This window comes from Sturnus vulgaris, chromosome 4, assembly GCF_052056855.1.
Source record: "Sturnus vulgaris isolate bStuVul1 chromosome 4, bStuVul1.hap1, whole genome shotgun sequence".
Lineage (NCBI taxonomy): Eukaryota > Metazoa > Chordata > Aves > Passeriformes > Sturnidae > Sturnus > Sturnus vulgaris.
In genome coordinates, this window is record NC_142246.1 from 1,011,890 (window position 1) to 1,024,617 (window position 12,728).

Sequence of the window (12,728 nt, forward strand, 5' to 3'; positions counted from 1 at the left end):
GTGCGGCTCATGGGAATAAATTTCAGGTCGAATTAGTACAGTTTCCTTGCTGTCAGGACGGTGGAATTAATGGTGTTTTGATGACACGAATTTTGAAGGGCGAACAAAGACGCTGAAGGGAGGGAGACATGACTCCTTAGAAGCGCGGTCCTCCTCTCCCCCAGCCTCTCTTGTCTTCCCTGTCATCCGTCTGCCAATCTCCCTGTCCATGGTTAGTTAAAGGCGCTTTTTATCCTCTTTTCTTTCCCACAGAGTTTGCCAGATCCGGCCCAGTGCCTGGGTTCCAAGGGGACACGCTGCAGTTGGCCTTCATCGACTTGAGACAAGTAAGTCTTTGTGTTTTTGTTTTTTGTTTTGCTTTTAAGATGTGTGACTGAAGACCATCAGGTCTTAAGGGAAGGGAGAGGAGGGGAAACGGCGTCAGTGATTTACGCCAGAGACCTATATTTCCCCCCTCCTCCTCCTCCTCCTCCTCCTCTCGAAGCCACCTCCTTAGGCGAGCTCTCCTGGAGATGGTGGTGGAGGTGAAAAGGGCTGGTGGAAAGGGGGCGAGGAAGAAAGCCAGGCCTGACCCTGGCCAGCGGGGCCATTGTGCCGCCGTTGGCCGGAGGGACCGCGGCGACTCCGCGGCCCAAGCCGAGCAGGTGCTGGGAACAGAGAGGGAGCAGTGATGCAGAGCCCGCCCGCCTCGGGGACCTTTGTTCCCAGAGAATGCCCACGGAGGAATTTGCATTCCCCTGTGTCCGTGTCCCCTCTCTGTGTCCCCTCTCCGGGCTCGGCCGTGCCCCCCCCCGCCCCGGTCCCCTCATTCCGCAGGGAATGACAAAGTGGCTCTTGGGGAAGATGGTTGGGCAAGGCTCCACCCATCGGTGGCCACCTCTGGAGGGGGCCCCGTTGCAGCCAAGTTGACCATAGCAGGTACTGAGGCCTTTGTGGGGCTTGGCAGCCAATTTTGGGAAAAGGGCCATTCTGGGGAGTCATTTGTTCAGGGAGAAATGGGCATTATTGATACACTAGGCCGGGGGAGAAGTGAGGTGGTCCTGTCATCTCTTGGCACTGAAGATGGATGGGTTGGAGAGAAAGTCTGAATGAAGTAAGACTCAATGACTGATGCTTCTCTCCTATTAAAACAATCTTTTTTTGTCCGTTAAACCCCCCTGGCTTTGTCCCTGCTGCCATCATGATGCAGTGCCTCTTGTTCGCGGGGTTGACGTCGTTTGCATTCTGAAAACTTTCGGGTGCCGAGGCTATTTCTTCAATCTGCATAATCCCTTGTATCGATGATCTTGCCCCTGCCTCTGATTCGTGCTGGAGCTGCTTTCAACCCGCCAGGGTTTGAGAACTCCTCAGAATCCAATTGATGTGCAGGGAGCCATCTGTCATCCCACGACACTTGTGTTAACTTTAATAACATCAGGACGCCGCTTCTCGGGCCCGGGCCCGCCAGGAACTGCCAAATTTGTTTGCAAAACGGTCCCAGCAGCTCCATGGGAGAGGTGTGTGTTATCACCAGGCTGTGCTGATGGCTTTTATCTTCATTTGCTGCTTGGCACTTTATTGACTGCGGCGCTCGACGCGCCCGCGGCCTCCTGGCTGGGAGCAAATGTGGAGGCTTTGGGACTTTTCCAAGCTCCAGGCTGTGAATGTGGGGGATTTTGGAAAGGGGAAGATGGGGCTCTTGGAGGAAATGAAATTCCTGAAAATGGCTCGGTGAGGTTGAGCCAGTGAAATGTTTGTGGGGTTCGTGAGCACAAAAAGCAGCCAGAGGGACCCAGGTGAGGAGGAGGAGGAGGAGCAGGAGGAGCAGGAGCCTCCTCGATCCTTCCTCCATTGCCCAGTGGGTGTCTTTGGACACAGAGGTTCTGTCTTTGCTTCAGGAGGTGCTCCCAAGTTTTGTTCTTGCATTTAAAACCAGCAGCACCTCTGAATTTCAGGGCTGGGCTGGACAAGGGTAGGAGCAGCAGAAGGTCCCGTGGCAGGGGTGGCACTGGATGATCTTTGAGATCCCTTCCCTCCCAAACCATCCCAGGACTCTGGGAATGCACCAGGAGAAAGGGGAGATACCCAGGTGAGGATGGGAAGTCCTGGATGATGGATGATGAGGGGGAAAACAAGACACTGTACAGATAATGGAGAAGAGCTGACCCGGCCCTGACTTTTCCAGCAGCATGGAAACATGAGGCAGTTCCCACTCCTTGGTCCCATCCATGGCCTGATCTGGTGGCTCAGGTGTCACCAGACCCCATCCAGGCAAGGCTCTGGTGGCTCCTCTGTGGCCACCAACCCTCCAGCACTTCCTGTTGGGCTGCAGCTCCAGCGGGGAGCAGGGAGAGGTGGGAGGGTCGTGGGTGAAAGTCTTTGGTTGTTCCTCCACTTGCCTTGAAATCTTTGCCTTTGGACTTGGCTTTCTTTCTCCTTTAAAACTCCTTTAAACTGGAACAGAGCAGATGAAATGGGATATTGGGAAGGAATTCCTCTCTGTGAGGGTGGGGAGGGACTGGGATGGAGCCCAAAACCTCCCAGATTTGCTGTGGCTGCCCCTGGATCCCTGGAAATGTCCAAGGCCAGGTTGGATGTTGGGGCTGGAATGGTGGGAGATGTCCCTGTCCGTGGTGGGATGAGATTTAAGGTTCCAACCCAAACCATTCCATGATTCTGTGAAATGTCACCACAATATTGATTTAAATGGAATGACCTGGCTGGGGGGGGAACGAGGGAGGGAAAATGTCTGGGCAAAAATTCACCAAAGTAGAAATTAAATTAAAATGAAAGGAAATTAAAGAGATTTCCTTTCCCAACATATTTCAGTAGGAGCTGTTGCAGAACATTTGTAAATCCGAGAAAATTTTCGGAGTAATGAGGGATGACCAAAATTAATAAAATATGAAGTGATAGGGAAATGTGGTGGCTTGGTACAGATCCTTGTAGTGGGAAATAAACCCTGAAAAGATGTCACTGTTTAAAGGCATCAGAGTTTGTTCAGAGCAGCAGACCCAAGTTTAGTGCATCAAAATCCTGATTTTCCCCTCGTGCCCAAGGAAATGGGGAGCAATTCCATCCCTGTCTGGCAAAGAGGAAGAGTCAAGCCCAGAGAACCAAAATCACTATTTTGAGCAGGCAGAAATGTAAAATGAGGCTTGATTTCCTATTCTGGGAGAATTCTAAATCCATAAATACCCTCAATGAAGTCATAGAGGAAACCAACTCCCATCTCAAGTCCTTCTGTAGGAGTGAGACTCAAATATTTAAGATTTTACAAGGAAGGAATATTTGCTTCCCCCCCTTCCAGTTTAAACGTTGCTCTTGCACACTCAGTGCTGTATTTTAGAAACCTGAAATAAATTTAATCCCATAAATAACCTCGCTGAAATCTGAAATAATCAACTCTCTGGATCTTCACCGAGCACCCCTGAATTTCCAGACACCTCTGGAGATCTCCAGGTGCTCTCAGGTCATTCCCAAGCCTGCATGTTGGAATCATTCCCCGTTTTCCCCGCGGCTGGAAGTGTTTGAATTTTTGATTTGGGTGGGTTTGTTGTGAGGAAGTTTTGGTGCAAGGGGAGGGTTCAGTGCTGCTCTGAGAGCTCCCTGCACTCCCTGATCTCTCCAAGGAGCCAGATCAGCTCTCCTGGCCTCCTTCCAAGGAAAATCCGTGTCCAGAACTTGAGGAATTTCACTCTGGGCTCCAGGGAGGGAATCAGAGCTCCCAGCTCCCAGCCTCTCCTCCTGCCCAGGGAATTACAAATCCCGAGTGCTGGATTTCCTCTGCAAGCGCCAGCCTCGGCTCTGAGGGATGTTTGGAGCGAGGCAGGTGAGAACTCACCTGGATTGAGGCACCTGGATGTCCAAGGGATGAAAACAGGGAGGTTCCATGTGAGAACTCACCTGGATTGAGGCACCTGGATGTCCAGGGGATGAAAACAGGGAGGTTCCACATGGGAACTCACCTGGATTGAGGCACCTGGATGTCCAGGGGATGAGGACAGGGAGGTTCTACTCACCTGGATTTTCCTTTTTTGGGATCCAGCTGTGTTTTTTGTGGGATCCTGCTGGATCCCCCTGGCCAGCTGGGAATGGGAACATCCCTCTGATGTGTTCCTTTTTCTCTTATTAGCCCTGATAGAGACGCTTTGAAATAAAAGAATGATTCCCTCGTGAACACAATTCCCTTCCATCCCTGCTCTGTGGTGGAATCCTGGAATGGTTTGGGTTGGAAAGGAATTTAAATCCCATCCCATTCCACCCCTGCCATGGCAGGGACACCTCCCACTGTCCCAGGCTGCTCCAAGCCCCAAAGTTCACCCTTGGACACTTCCAGGGATCCAGGAGCATCCATAACTTCACCCAGGTTTCCTCTCCCTCCTTCACCGTGTGCAGATGTTCCCGTTTCCTTCAGTCCTACACCTTTCTATCTAAAAATAATAATAAAAAAAAAATAATAAAAGAGCCTTTTTATCTAAAAACGAGACCCAAACAGAGGAGCAAAGCTGCAGTGTGAGCTCATCCCTGAGCCTCACATTCCAGAATCCTGGATCCCTGCTTTTGAGGAGCCACCTGCTCCCTTGGAGCACTCTGGGAGCTCCAGTTGTGCTGGAATGTTGGGCATCCAGCCTGGCATCTCACCAAACACCAGCTGAGGTGTTTGGATCCCCCTCTGCCTTGGTTGGAGGCTGCTCTGGAGGCTCTGGGAGGGCTGGAATTGTGTCCTCGTGTCAGGCACTGGGAATTGTGTCAGCTCCCCCCGGGAATGGTCGTGGCCAGCGCTCCCAGGGATGCTCAGGGTGGGATTCTTGGGGTGTCCTGGCCAAGGGAAGGGCTTGGACTCAATCTGGGCTCGTCTCTTCCCACTCAGGACGCCCCATGAGGTGTAACCCTGTCTCCTGCTGCTTCCATGTGCTCCAGGGCTTTTTCCTAGGGAAAACCCTTGGAAATTCGGCCTTGGTGTGACACCGGTGGCTCTGGCCACCTCTCAGCTCTGTCACCATCTCCATGGTGGGAAGCTGGAGCCACTCCCTCCCAGGCAGCATCCAGGATGCCCTGAAGGCTCATTCCCACCAGGCAGCGAGCTCTGGGTTGTTGTTTCTTTTTTTTTAAGCTCGTATTTCTATTTTACAGTTGAACGTGGCTTCCCCAGCCCTGTAAAACCAGGAGACATTTGGGGAGCAGAGCACAAACAAGGCTTTGGGTGAGCCCAGGGCCAACCCTGCTCAGCAAACTGGTTTGGCTGATCCTTCCCAGCTGGTTTTGCTGGGAGATTTTCAGCAGGAGGTGAGAACCACGCTGCGAGGGGATGATGGGCTCGCCGAGCTCTCCCGCCCAGGTGTCTCCTCCCGCATGTCCCTGCTTGTGTCTCCGGGGTTTCTGCAGCTCCCCGGCCTTTGTTGGCTCCTTAGTCACCGCAGGCAGGAGGGCAGAGATGAAAAGGTGACTCACGAGGGGTTTTCAGCTCCTTTCAGTCCCTGTTGTTCACCTCCAAATTGTTCCCTTGGCTCCAGCACCCTCCCCTCCGCTGCTTTACCTGGCGTCGACCTCAGAGCTCAGCCAGGTCCTGGAATTCCCGGGCCAAAGTGGGATCTGAGCGCAGGGGGTTTGTCCAGGGGAGCTGTGGCTGCCCCTGCATCCCTGGAATTGTCCCAGGACTGGGGTTTGGATCCCCCTGGGACAGTGGGAGGTGTCCCTGCCCATCCCCACGGTCCCCATCCCAACCCCTTCCATGACCCCGTGATTTTGGGAAGCCAGGTTGTACTTTTGGGTTTGTGCTCACCCTCAGTGCTCAGGGCACTTTGCAGGGGGGGCGTTTTTGCCCTGGAGAGACAACATTTGCATTTTGCATCTTTTTTTTTTTTTTTTTTTTTTTTTTTTGCTTTAAAATCAGCACAGAATCACTCAGGTGGGGAAACACCCCCCCAGACCTGCAGCCTCTCCCCTTCTCCCCGTTTCCCTGCATCCTTTACTCCTGTGAATCCTTGCTTATAACAACGCTTTTAATTCTTCAACCGCTTGTCCTGTGGCCTCTGCCCCACTGTCCTGCCCAGCCCAGTGTCCCAAACCCCTTTTCCAGCTCTGGATCCCTGCCCACAGCTCCCCAACGTGCCAAGGGAAATGCTGAACTCCAGAATTCCATAAATCTCCCCTGGCAAACACCTCGGGCACTCAGGAAACAGAGGTGTGAAGACACGGGTTCCTAATTCCTCATTTCCCAGCAAGGAGAGAGGTTGGAGCTGGTTGGATCATTCCCCTGAAATCCAGGATTTTGCTGTTCAGATCTTATCTCCAGGCTCTTAATTACCTCCGTGGCTCCTCTCCAAGCTCCTTACACTGGCTGATATCTCCTGGATCATTTCTCCAGCGTTATTAATCACCTTCATTAAGGTGGTGCCCACAGGCCATCGAAAAGTGCCCGTTTTGCTGCTTCTTGTGCAAACACGAAGCCCTGAAGAGTGAAGAGATAATGGAGAGCAGCAAGGGCAGGTGCCTGGCTTCCAGCTGAGCTAATTACTGCTAATTAAAGGATATTTTGTTTCCTAACACCCCTGAGTGCCACGGAGGCTTCTCCAGGCATCCATAACCACATCAGCTTCCCAGAAGTTGTGATTATTATGATTATTGATATTAATGTGATCGCCTCCATCCTCTGTCCCACCTCTCCTGTTCCAGAAACCCAAATTATCCTGGCTTTCCTGAATGCCAGGTAGCCTGGGGAAGCCAAAGCAAAGCTGCAGTTAATTCCTGGTGGACCTCGGGGGTGGCTGAGTGTCCTCTCCAAGGTCCCTCACCAGGCATTTCCTTAGCACAAAGAAAACAACCTGTACATTGGATTTCTCCCTCCAGAAATGCCTGGATTCGTGTTCTCAACCCGTAATTGGAATTGATTTACCTTTGAAAAATCTGTGAAGTCGCAGATTTATGGAGTTAAAGGGCTGGGCAATCCTTCCCAGGAAGAAATCTTCCCTAATTCCCAACCTGAAGCTCCCCTGGCACAACCTGAGGCATTTCCTCTTTTCCTGTGGCTCGTTATTTTGGAGAAGGGGCCATTCCCCATTAAAATATTGTCTCCATCCCCCCCTCTCCCACCCCATGGCTCCCTAAAAAACACTTGGGAGAGGTGGAGAAACAGAAGGAAGGTGGAGGGAAACCAAAATCATCAGACCCAAACCCGCAGATGTTCAGCGAGGGGCCCTTTTTTGGTTTTATTTCCTGCTCCCAGCATCACCTGATCCTCGGTGTTCACGTGTGAGCCCAGGTAGGGACATCAAAATGAGGTGTTTTCCCTGGAAAACCGACTGGATCTGGGTCAGAGTCTGTCCCAGGGCAGTTGGGACACATCTAAGAAGCAGCAGGAGATGTTCAGGGAATTCTTTTGGGGCCTCCTGAAATCCAGGCTGAGCTCCAAGCCACGGCCCTGCTGTTCCAGGTGTCCCACAGCCCTGGGGCTTCTCATCCTTCCTGCAATTCCACCTTGGGGACCCATCAGGGGTGATCTGTAAATCCATTTTTCCTCCCTCCAGCGTTTTTCCCCCTGGATCCATGTGCTCAGCCGTGGATTGTGGGATGGGGAGCCAGCAGGGATCCCTCCAGGAGGGACATTCCAGAGGCTTGGCCAAACCACTCTGTTCTCTGTTTCTTCCTTGTCAGGCTCTGGGCACTTTGTTGTTTTTTGTTGTTTTGGTTTTTTTTGGTTTTTTTGTTTTTTTCCAGTGCCCAAATCCCAAGAGTGTTGGAGAAGGGCACATGGAGTGGTTTATTTGTTTTTAAATCAGTGTTAACTGCCTGACTCACAAAGGAGGGATCCTCCAAAGTTTGGGCTGGAAATCCAAGCTGCCTCTTGCTGTGCTCTGCGGAAAAGGGATGGGAAGAGGGCAGGAAGCACAAAAGCAGGAGCTCAGAGCAGATTTAGAGCCTCAATTCCGATTTTTCCTGCCTTGGTGGGTTTAAACTGGTCTTAGTGTTGCTTTAAACCCAGCCTTTTGTGCTTCAATCCCGTTAAAACCCCACGGATCCCTTTCCCCTTGGGCTGCTCAGGCTCCGGATCCCTCACTCTCCATCCAGGAGGGATGCAGTGGCACGGGGAGGACTTCAAAGTGCCTGGATGCTCCCCAGAGCCTCCAAAGGAAAAGAAAAACAACAAACCCAGAGTGCAAACATGTCCTGTTAGCACTGGTGGGCGGTGGGGAGCGCTGCCGGGGTTCCTGGGCGCTGGAATTGTGGAGCCTGTCGACACCCGGCCCTCTGGAACAATGAGAGCAAACAAACAATCAAATCCTCTGTCACTGCCAGCCTCTCGGGCAAAGGGAATAAAGGGAAGAAATGAGGAGCTGGAGAGCGAGGAGAGGAGTTTGGGACCTCGTGGTTGGGTGTTGGATTCCTCGGGATGCCTGGGCAGGGGGTGCTGAGGTGGGAGAGACCTTTCCCACGTTAAGCGCGGAATCAGGGAACGGTTTGGATTGGAAAGGACCCCAAAGATCCTCTCATCCCAACCCCCTGCCATGGGCAGGGACACCTTTTGCTAGCCCAGGGTGCTCCAAGCTGGCCTTGGACACTTGAAGGGATGGGAAGTGACTCCAGCCTGCTCTGCTGCAATTTTATGGCAAAACAAGGAGCCACTCCCGGGGACTCCATGGAGAACCTCATCCCAAGGGACCTTGCACTGGGCCAGGAACGTGTTTGCACTGGGTTTTATTCCTCCAAGACTCAGCTGGAGCCTGTGGCTCCTCCTGAGCACCCTCTGGCTGCCCCTGGCCCACCCTCCCCGCTGGTAATTCCATCACGGGCTGTGCTGTGGGAGCCGGGATCTCCTTCCCGAGATTCCTTCCCTGTAATTGCAGCCAGGAAAGCAGACACTGCGGGGAGGCTCAGGGCCCACGTTCCCCCTTTATCCCAGGGATTGGGGCAGGAATGACAGGAACAGGGAGAGCCAGGGGTGGGTGCCCTTCACCCCCACAGCTCCAGCTGGGAAACCCAAAACGCTGCGGTGATCCCGGAGCCGCCGTTCCTGGGGGATGAGGAGGAGCTGTCCATAAAGGAGCTTTTATGGAGCTGCTTTTCATCCCTCCAGCCTTCACCTGGTGCCATGAGGTGAGGTTCTCCCCCCCCTCTCCAGGAGCTCCTGTTGCTGCCGGGTTTCCCTGGAATGGGATCCCATCGTGGTGGGTGGCCAGGGAAGCTGTGCCGAGCTCTGGTGCCTTTGAAGCCGTGGGGAAACTTTATCCCAGTGCATCCCTGTCATTCTTCTCCCTGTGACCTCTCGAGGGCAGCTGGATCATTTCCGAGCAGGGAAACTTTAACTCCTGGAAAACCTTGGGGTGTTCTGCCAGCCAAGGATTCGACTTCCTGGGATAACACCGTGGGATGAGGGGCAGGACCGCTGGGCTCTGACCCACCAAGGTGACTTTGATTGTGAGACCTCGGGCTCCTGTATCCCTCAGGAATGAGGGATTAATTCCCCTCCCAGACACACAATCCCTGAGCAATCTGTTCTCAGAGCCTCCCATTGATTTTTTTTTTTTTTTTCCTCCCCACGTTGGATTCGAGGAGTGCAAATATTGAGCGGCGTTTACGGAGCGCTGGACACGCGGATTAGGAGGGAAATCGATGGGATGAGGTCAGTGAGGAAGGACGGAGGAGAGGGAGCTCAACCTCTTCGTGCCTCCAAGGGTGGAGAGAAACTGTGGGAATGATGGTGTGGAGCTGTGGGAGAATCCACCAGAGAGCAGATCACTTGGGACAGGTTAAGAATCGGGATCAAGATGATTTTAACGTCGTATTCCAGCCCGGAATTCCCGGGTCACTCGAGGTGAAGGTGCTGCACATCCCAACCAGCAGCACCAGCCCTTCCCAGATGTCACTCCACTGATGGGTTGACAGCAAGGTGGCACTGTATAGCCAGGAACATCGTGCTGGGATCGTTCCAACCTTCCTGTTGGATTCACGGAATCACAGGACGGTTTTCCAATTAATTAGCTCGCCGCCATCCCGGGATGAGAACGGTCATCGCCATTCCTGGAGGTTCTGCCCATTCCAGGGTGTGTGGGCTTGGTTTAGCTGCCATCAAATGTATAAATGGGTTATTTTTAGGCTGGGAGAGTTCCAAGGGAGATCTGGTGAGAGTGGGAAGTTCTGTGCTCTGGCTCTAAATCCATTTCAGGGCTGAAGTGAGGATTTCCTGCAGAATTCCTACAGGAGAAAGGATTATCCAGCATCAAAACAAAATCCCAAGGGCGGTGGTGGAGCCCCCATCCCTGGGGGGATTCCAAAGCCCTCTGGAGGTGGCACTTGGGGACACAGTGGTGGCCTTGGCAGTGCTGGGGATGGTTGGACTCGATCCTGGATCTCTTTTCCAGCCCAGATGTGTCAGTGCTGCTGTCGGGAATGCCCGGAGGTGTCCCAGCTGTCCCTGAACCATGAGTAGATGGGACATGGGGTTTTTTTTTTTTAGGATTTGTGTCCCGCTGGAGCAGCAGCTGGTGGATGCTTCTGGGTGCCTGGAATGGCTCCAGCCCCTTGGCAGGGTGTGAGTGACGGGTGGGTAATCGGGTGTGTGTCCACATCTGTCTGCCAGCTCCCAGGGGAGGGACAGCAGCTGACCTGGGGTTGGTGCTGCTGCCTTGGAAAAGCTGAGCTGCAGCAGAGACCTGGCAGAGCAAAAGGGATGGAACAGGGATTTACTGAAAGGATAAATTGCACTCTGGGCAGTGCAAGAGCCTGGAGGGGGCTACACCCAAATCAAATCCCAGATGGATCCTGGTCACGAGTTTTTACACTTTTATCAGTTTGGGTTCATCTTGGGGTCAGTTATCCACCCACAGCCCGGGCTATGAAGTCTCAGCCCCCTGCCTTGCCCCTTTCCCTCGCTGTTATTTCTGATTTTTGGGTACCAGTTGTCCTTGATTCTCTGGCTAGAAAGGATTTTTTTTGTCCAACTCCCCTGTGAAGAGAATTTACTAACACCTAACTAACACCTTACTAACACCTTACTAACACCTGACATGACATTCCAGAGTTCCACACCAGGCAGCAGAGATTCTGAAAAATACAAAAGCTGAAACCCAAGGCATCGGTTCCAGCCCAGCTGTGCTGAACCAGCTCCACTTCCCAGCTTTAAATGTGCTCCTGCCATTCCAGGGAGTTGGGATTTGGGAATGTGGCCTCCAAAAAGGCCGTTCCTGTGGGGGTGGAGGGGACACAGGCAGGTGGGGGTTGGGATCTGCTCCCTGTGGGAAAGGACAAGAGGAAACGGCCTCGGGCTGTGCCAGGGAGCTGAATGTCACATTTTAGGGAGAATTTCTTAATCCTCCCTAAATTTTTCCCTAAATTCTCCTTTAATTATCGCTAGATTTCTTAATTCTCCCTAGATTTTAGGGAGGATTTAAAAATGGAAAGGGTTTTCCAGCCCTGGCACAGGTGGAGTCCCCATCCCTGGAGGGTTTCAGAGCTCTGGATGTGGCACTTGGGGACATGGGGCAGTGCTGGCCTGGGCAGTGCTGAGTGTCACTGATCTGGGAGGGCTTTTCCATTCCGTAATTTTAATGGAATTTTTTCATAATTCCATGATTCTGTGCTTCCTCACACCCAGAATGAACCGAGCAGGAATATCCTGGGCTGAGCTTCCATCCTTCAGACTGACTTTGTACCCTGCCCTCTGATAAACCCGAACGCTCCGTCCTGGAAATGGAACAAATTCCCCAAAGCGTCACAGATTTAGCAAGATTAGAAACCCTGAGTGCAGTTTGGACTAAATATTGGCACAAATACCCTCATTATTCCCTGGTTGTCTGCATATCCTGAGCAGCTCCACGGTGGGACCAGCCCCAGTGCCAAGAGGGCTCCGTGTGCTGGGTGCCCAGGGAGGAAGGGAGCAATTAGCCTAATGGGCTTTAATTGCAGCGTCGTGGAATCATTTAGGTCGGAGAAGACCTCTGGGATCTTTAATCGATGAGGATGGAGGTGGTCTGACCACCAGGGCAGGGATGGCTGCCAGGGGGTTTGCTGAGGGGTTGGGGTCCAGGTGTGAGGCTGATCCTTGGGACCAGGAGGAATTCCTGCAGAGGAACAGAGGATCAGGAAAGGGCTGGAGCTCCAGGCTGAGGGGTGGACAGGATTTTGGGAAGGAATTTGGGAGGGGCTGGGCTGGAATTCCCAGATTTGCTGTGGCTACCCCTGGATCCCTGGCAGTGGCCAAGGCCAGGTTGGACATTGGGGTTTGGATCCATCTGGGATTGTGGGAGGTGTCCCTGCCCATGGAATGGGATGGGAATGAGGTGATTTTAAACCCCCTTCCAGCCCAAACCATTCCATGATTCCACAATTCAACAATTCCCTCATTAATCCCATCCCATAGAGAAGAAACTCCCAGTTTTTCCCTTCTCCAGAGCAGTTGTGACTCCGACTCTTTGCCGAGCACTGGGATGAACTTCTCATGGAGAAAATTTGAGAATTTTCTCACTTTGAAGCCACACGAGTCCCAAAAATGCTGCAGTGTGGAGTCCCTGGAAAAAGCAGCAAATGGCATGGATTTGGTGCAGGAATGATTGGGAGATCCTGATGTTCATTCCCTGATTCCCATCCATGGGATGCCCGAGGGAGGAAGGTTTGGAGGAGACTTTGGGGTTAGTTTTGGCCAAAGTTTGAAAACTTTGAAAGTTTGAAAGTTTGCTGTGAGAATTCAGTCCCAACGCCGAGAGCTGGGCACCAGCTCTGACTTACAAAACACAAATAAATACTGGAATAGT

The 12,728-nt window shown here is 52.5% G+C and overlaps 1 protein-coding gene across 1 annotated transcript in view; it reads left to right on the forward strand.

Annotated features, from left to right (window-relative positions):
- EXOC6B (exocyst complex component 6B) overlaps nt 1–12,728 on the forward strand; it is a 264,366-nt gene that overhangs the window by 200,234 nt on the left and 51,404 nt on the right. The window contains exon 20 of the mRNA XM_088162886.1: nt 253–326. Within this exon, the coding sequence (XP_088019012.1) occupies nt 253–326 (74 nt within the window). The remainder of the gene's footprint in view (nt 1–252; nt 327–12,728) is intronic.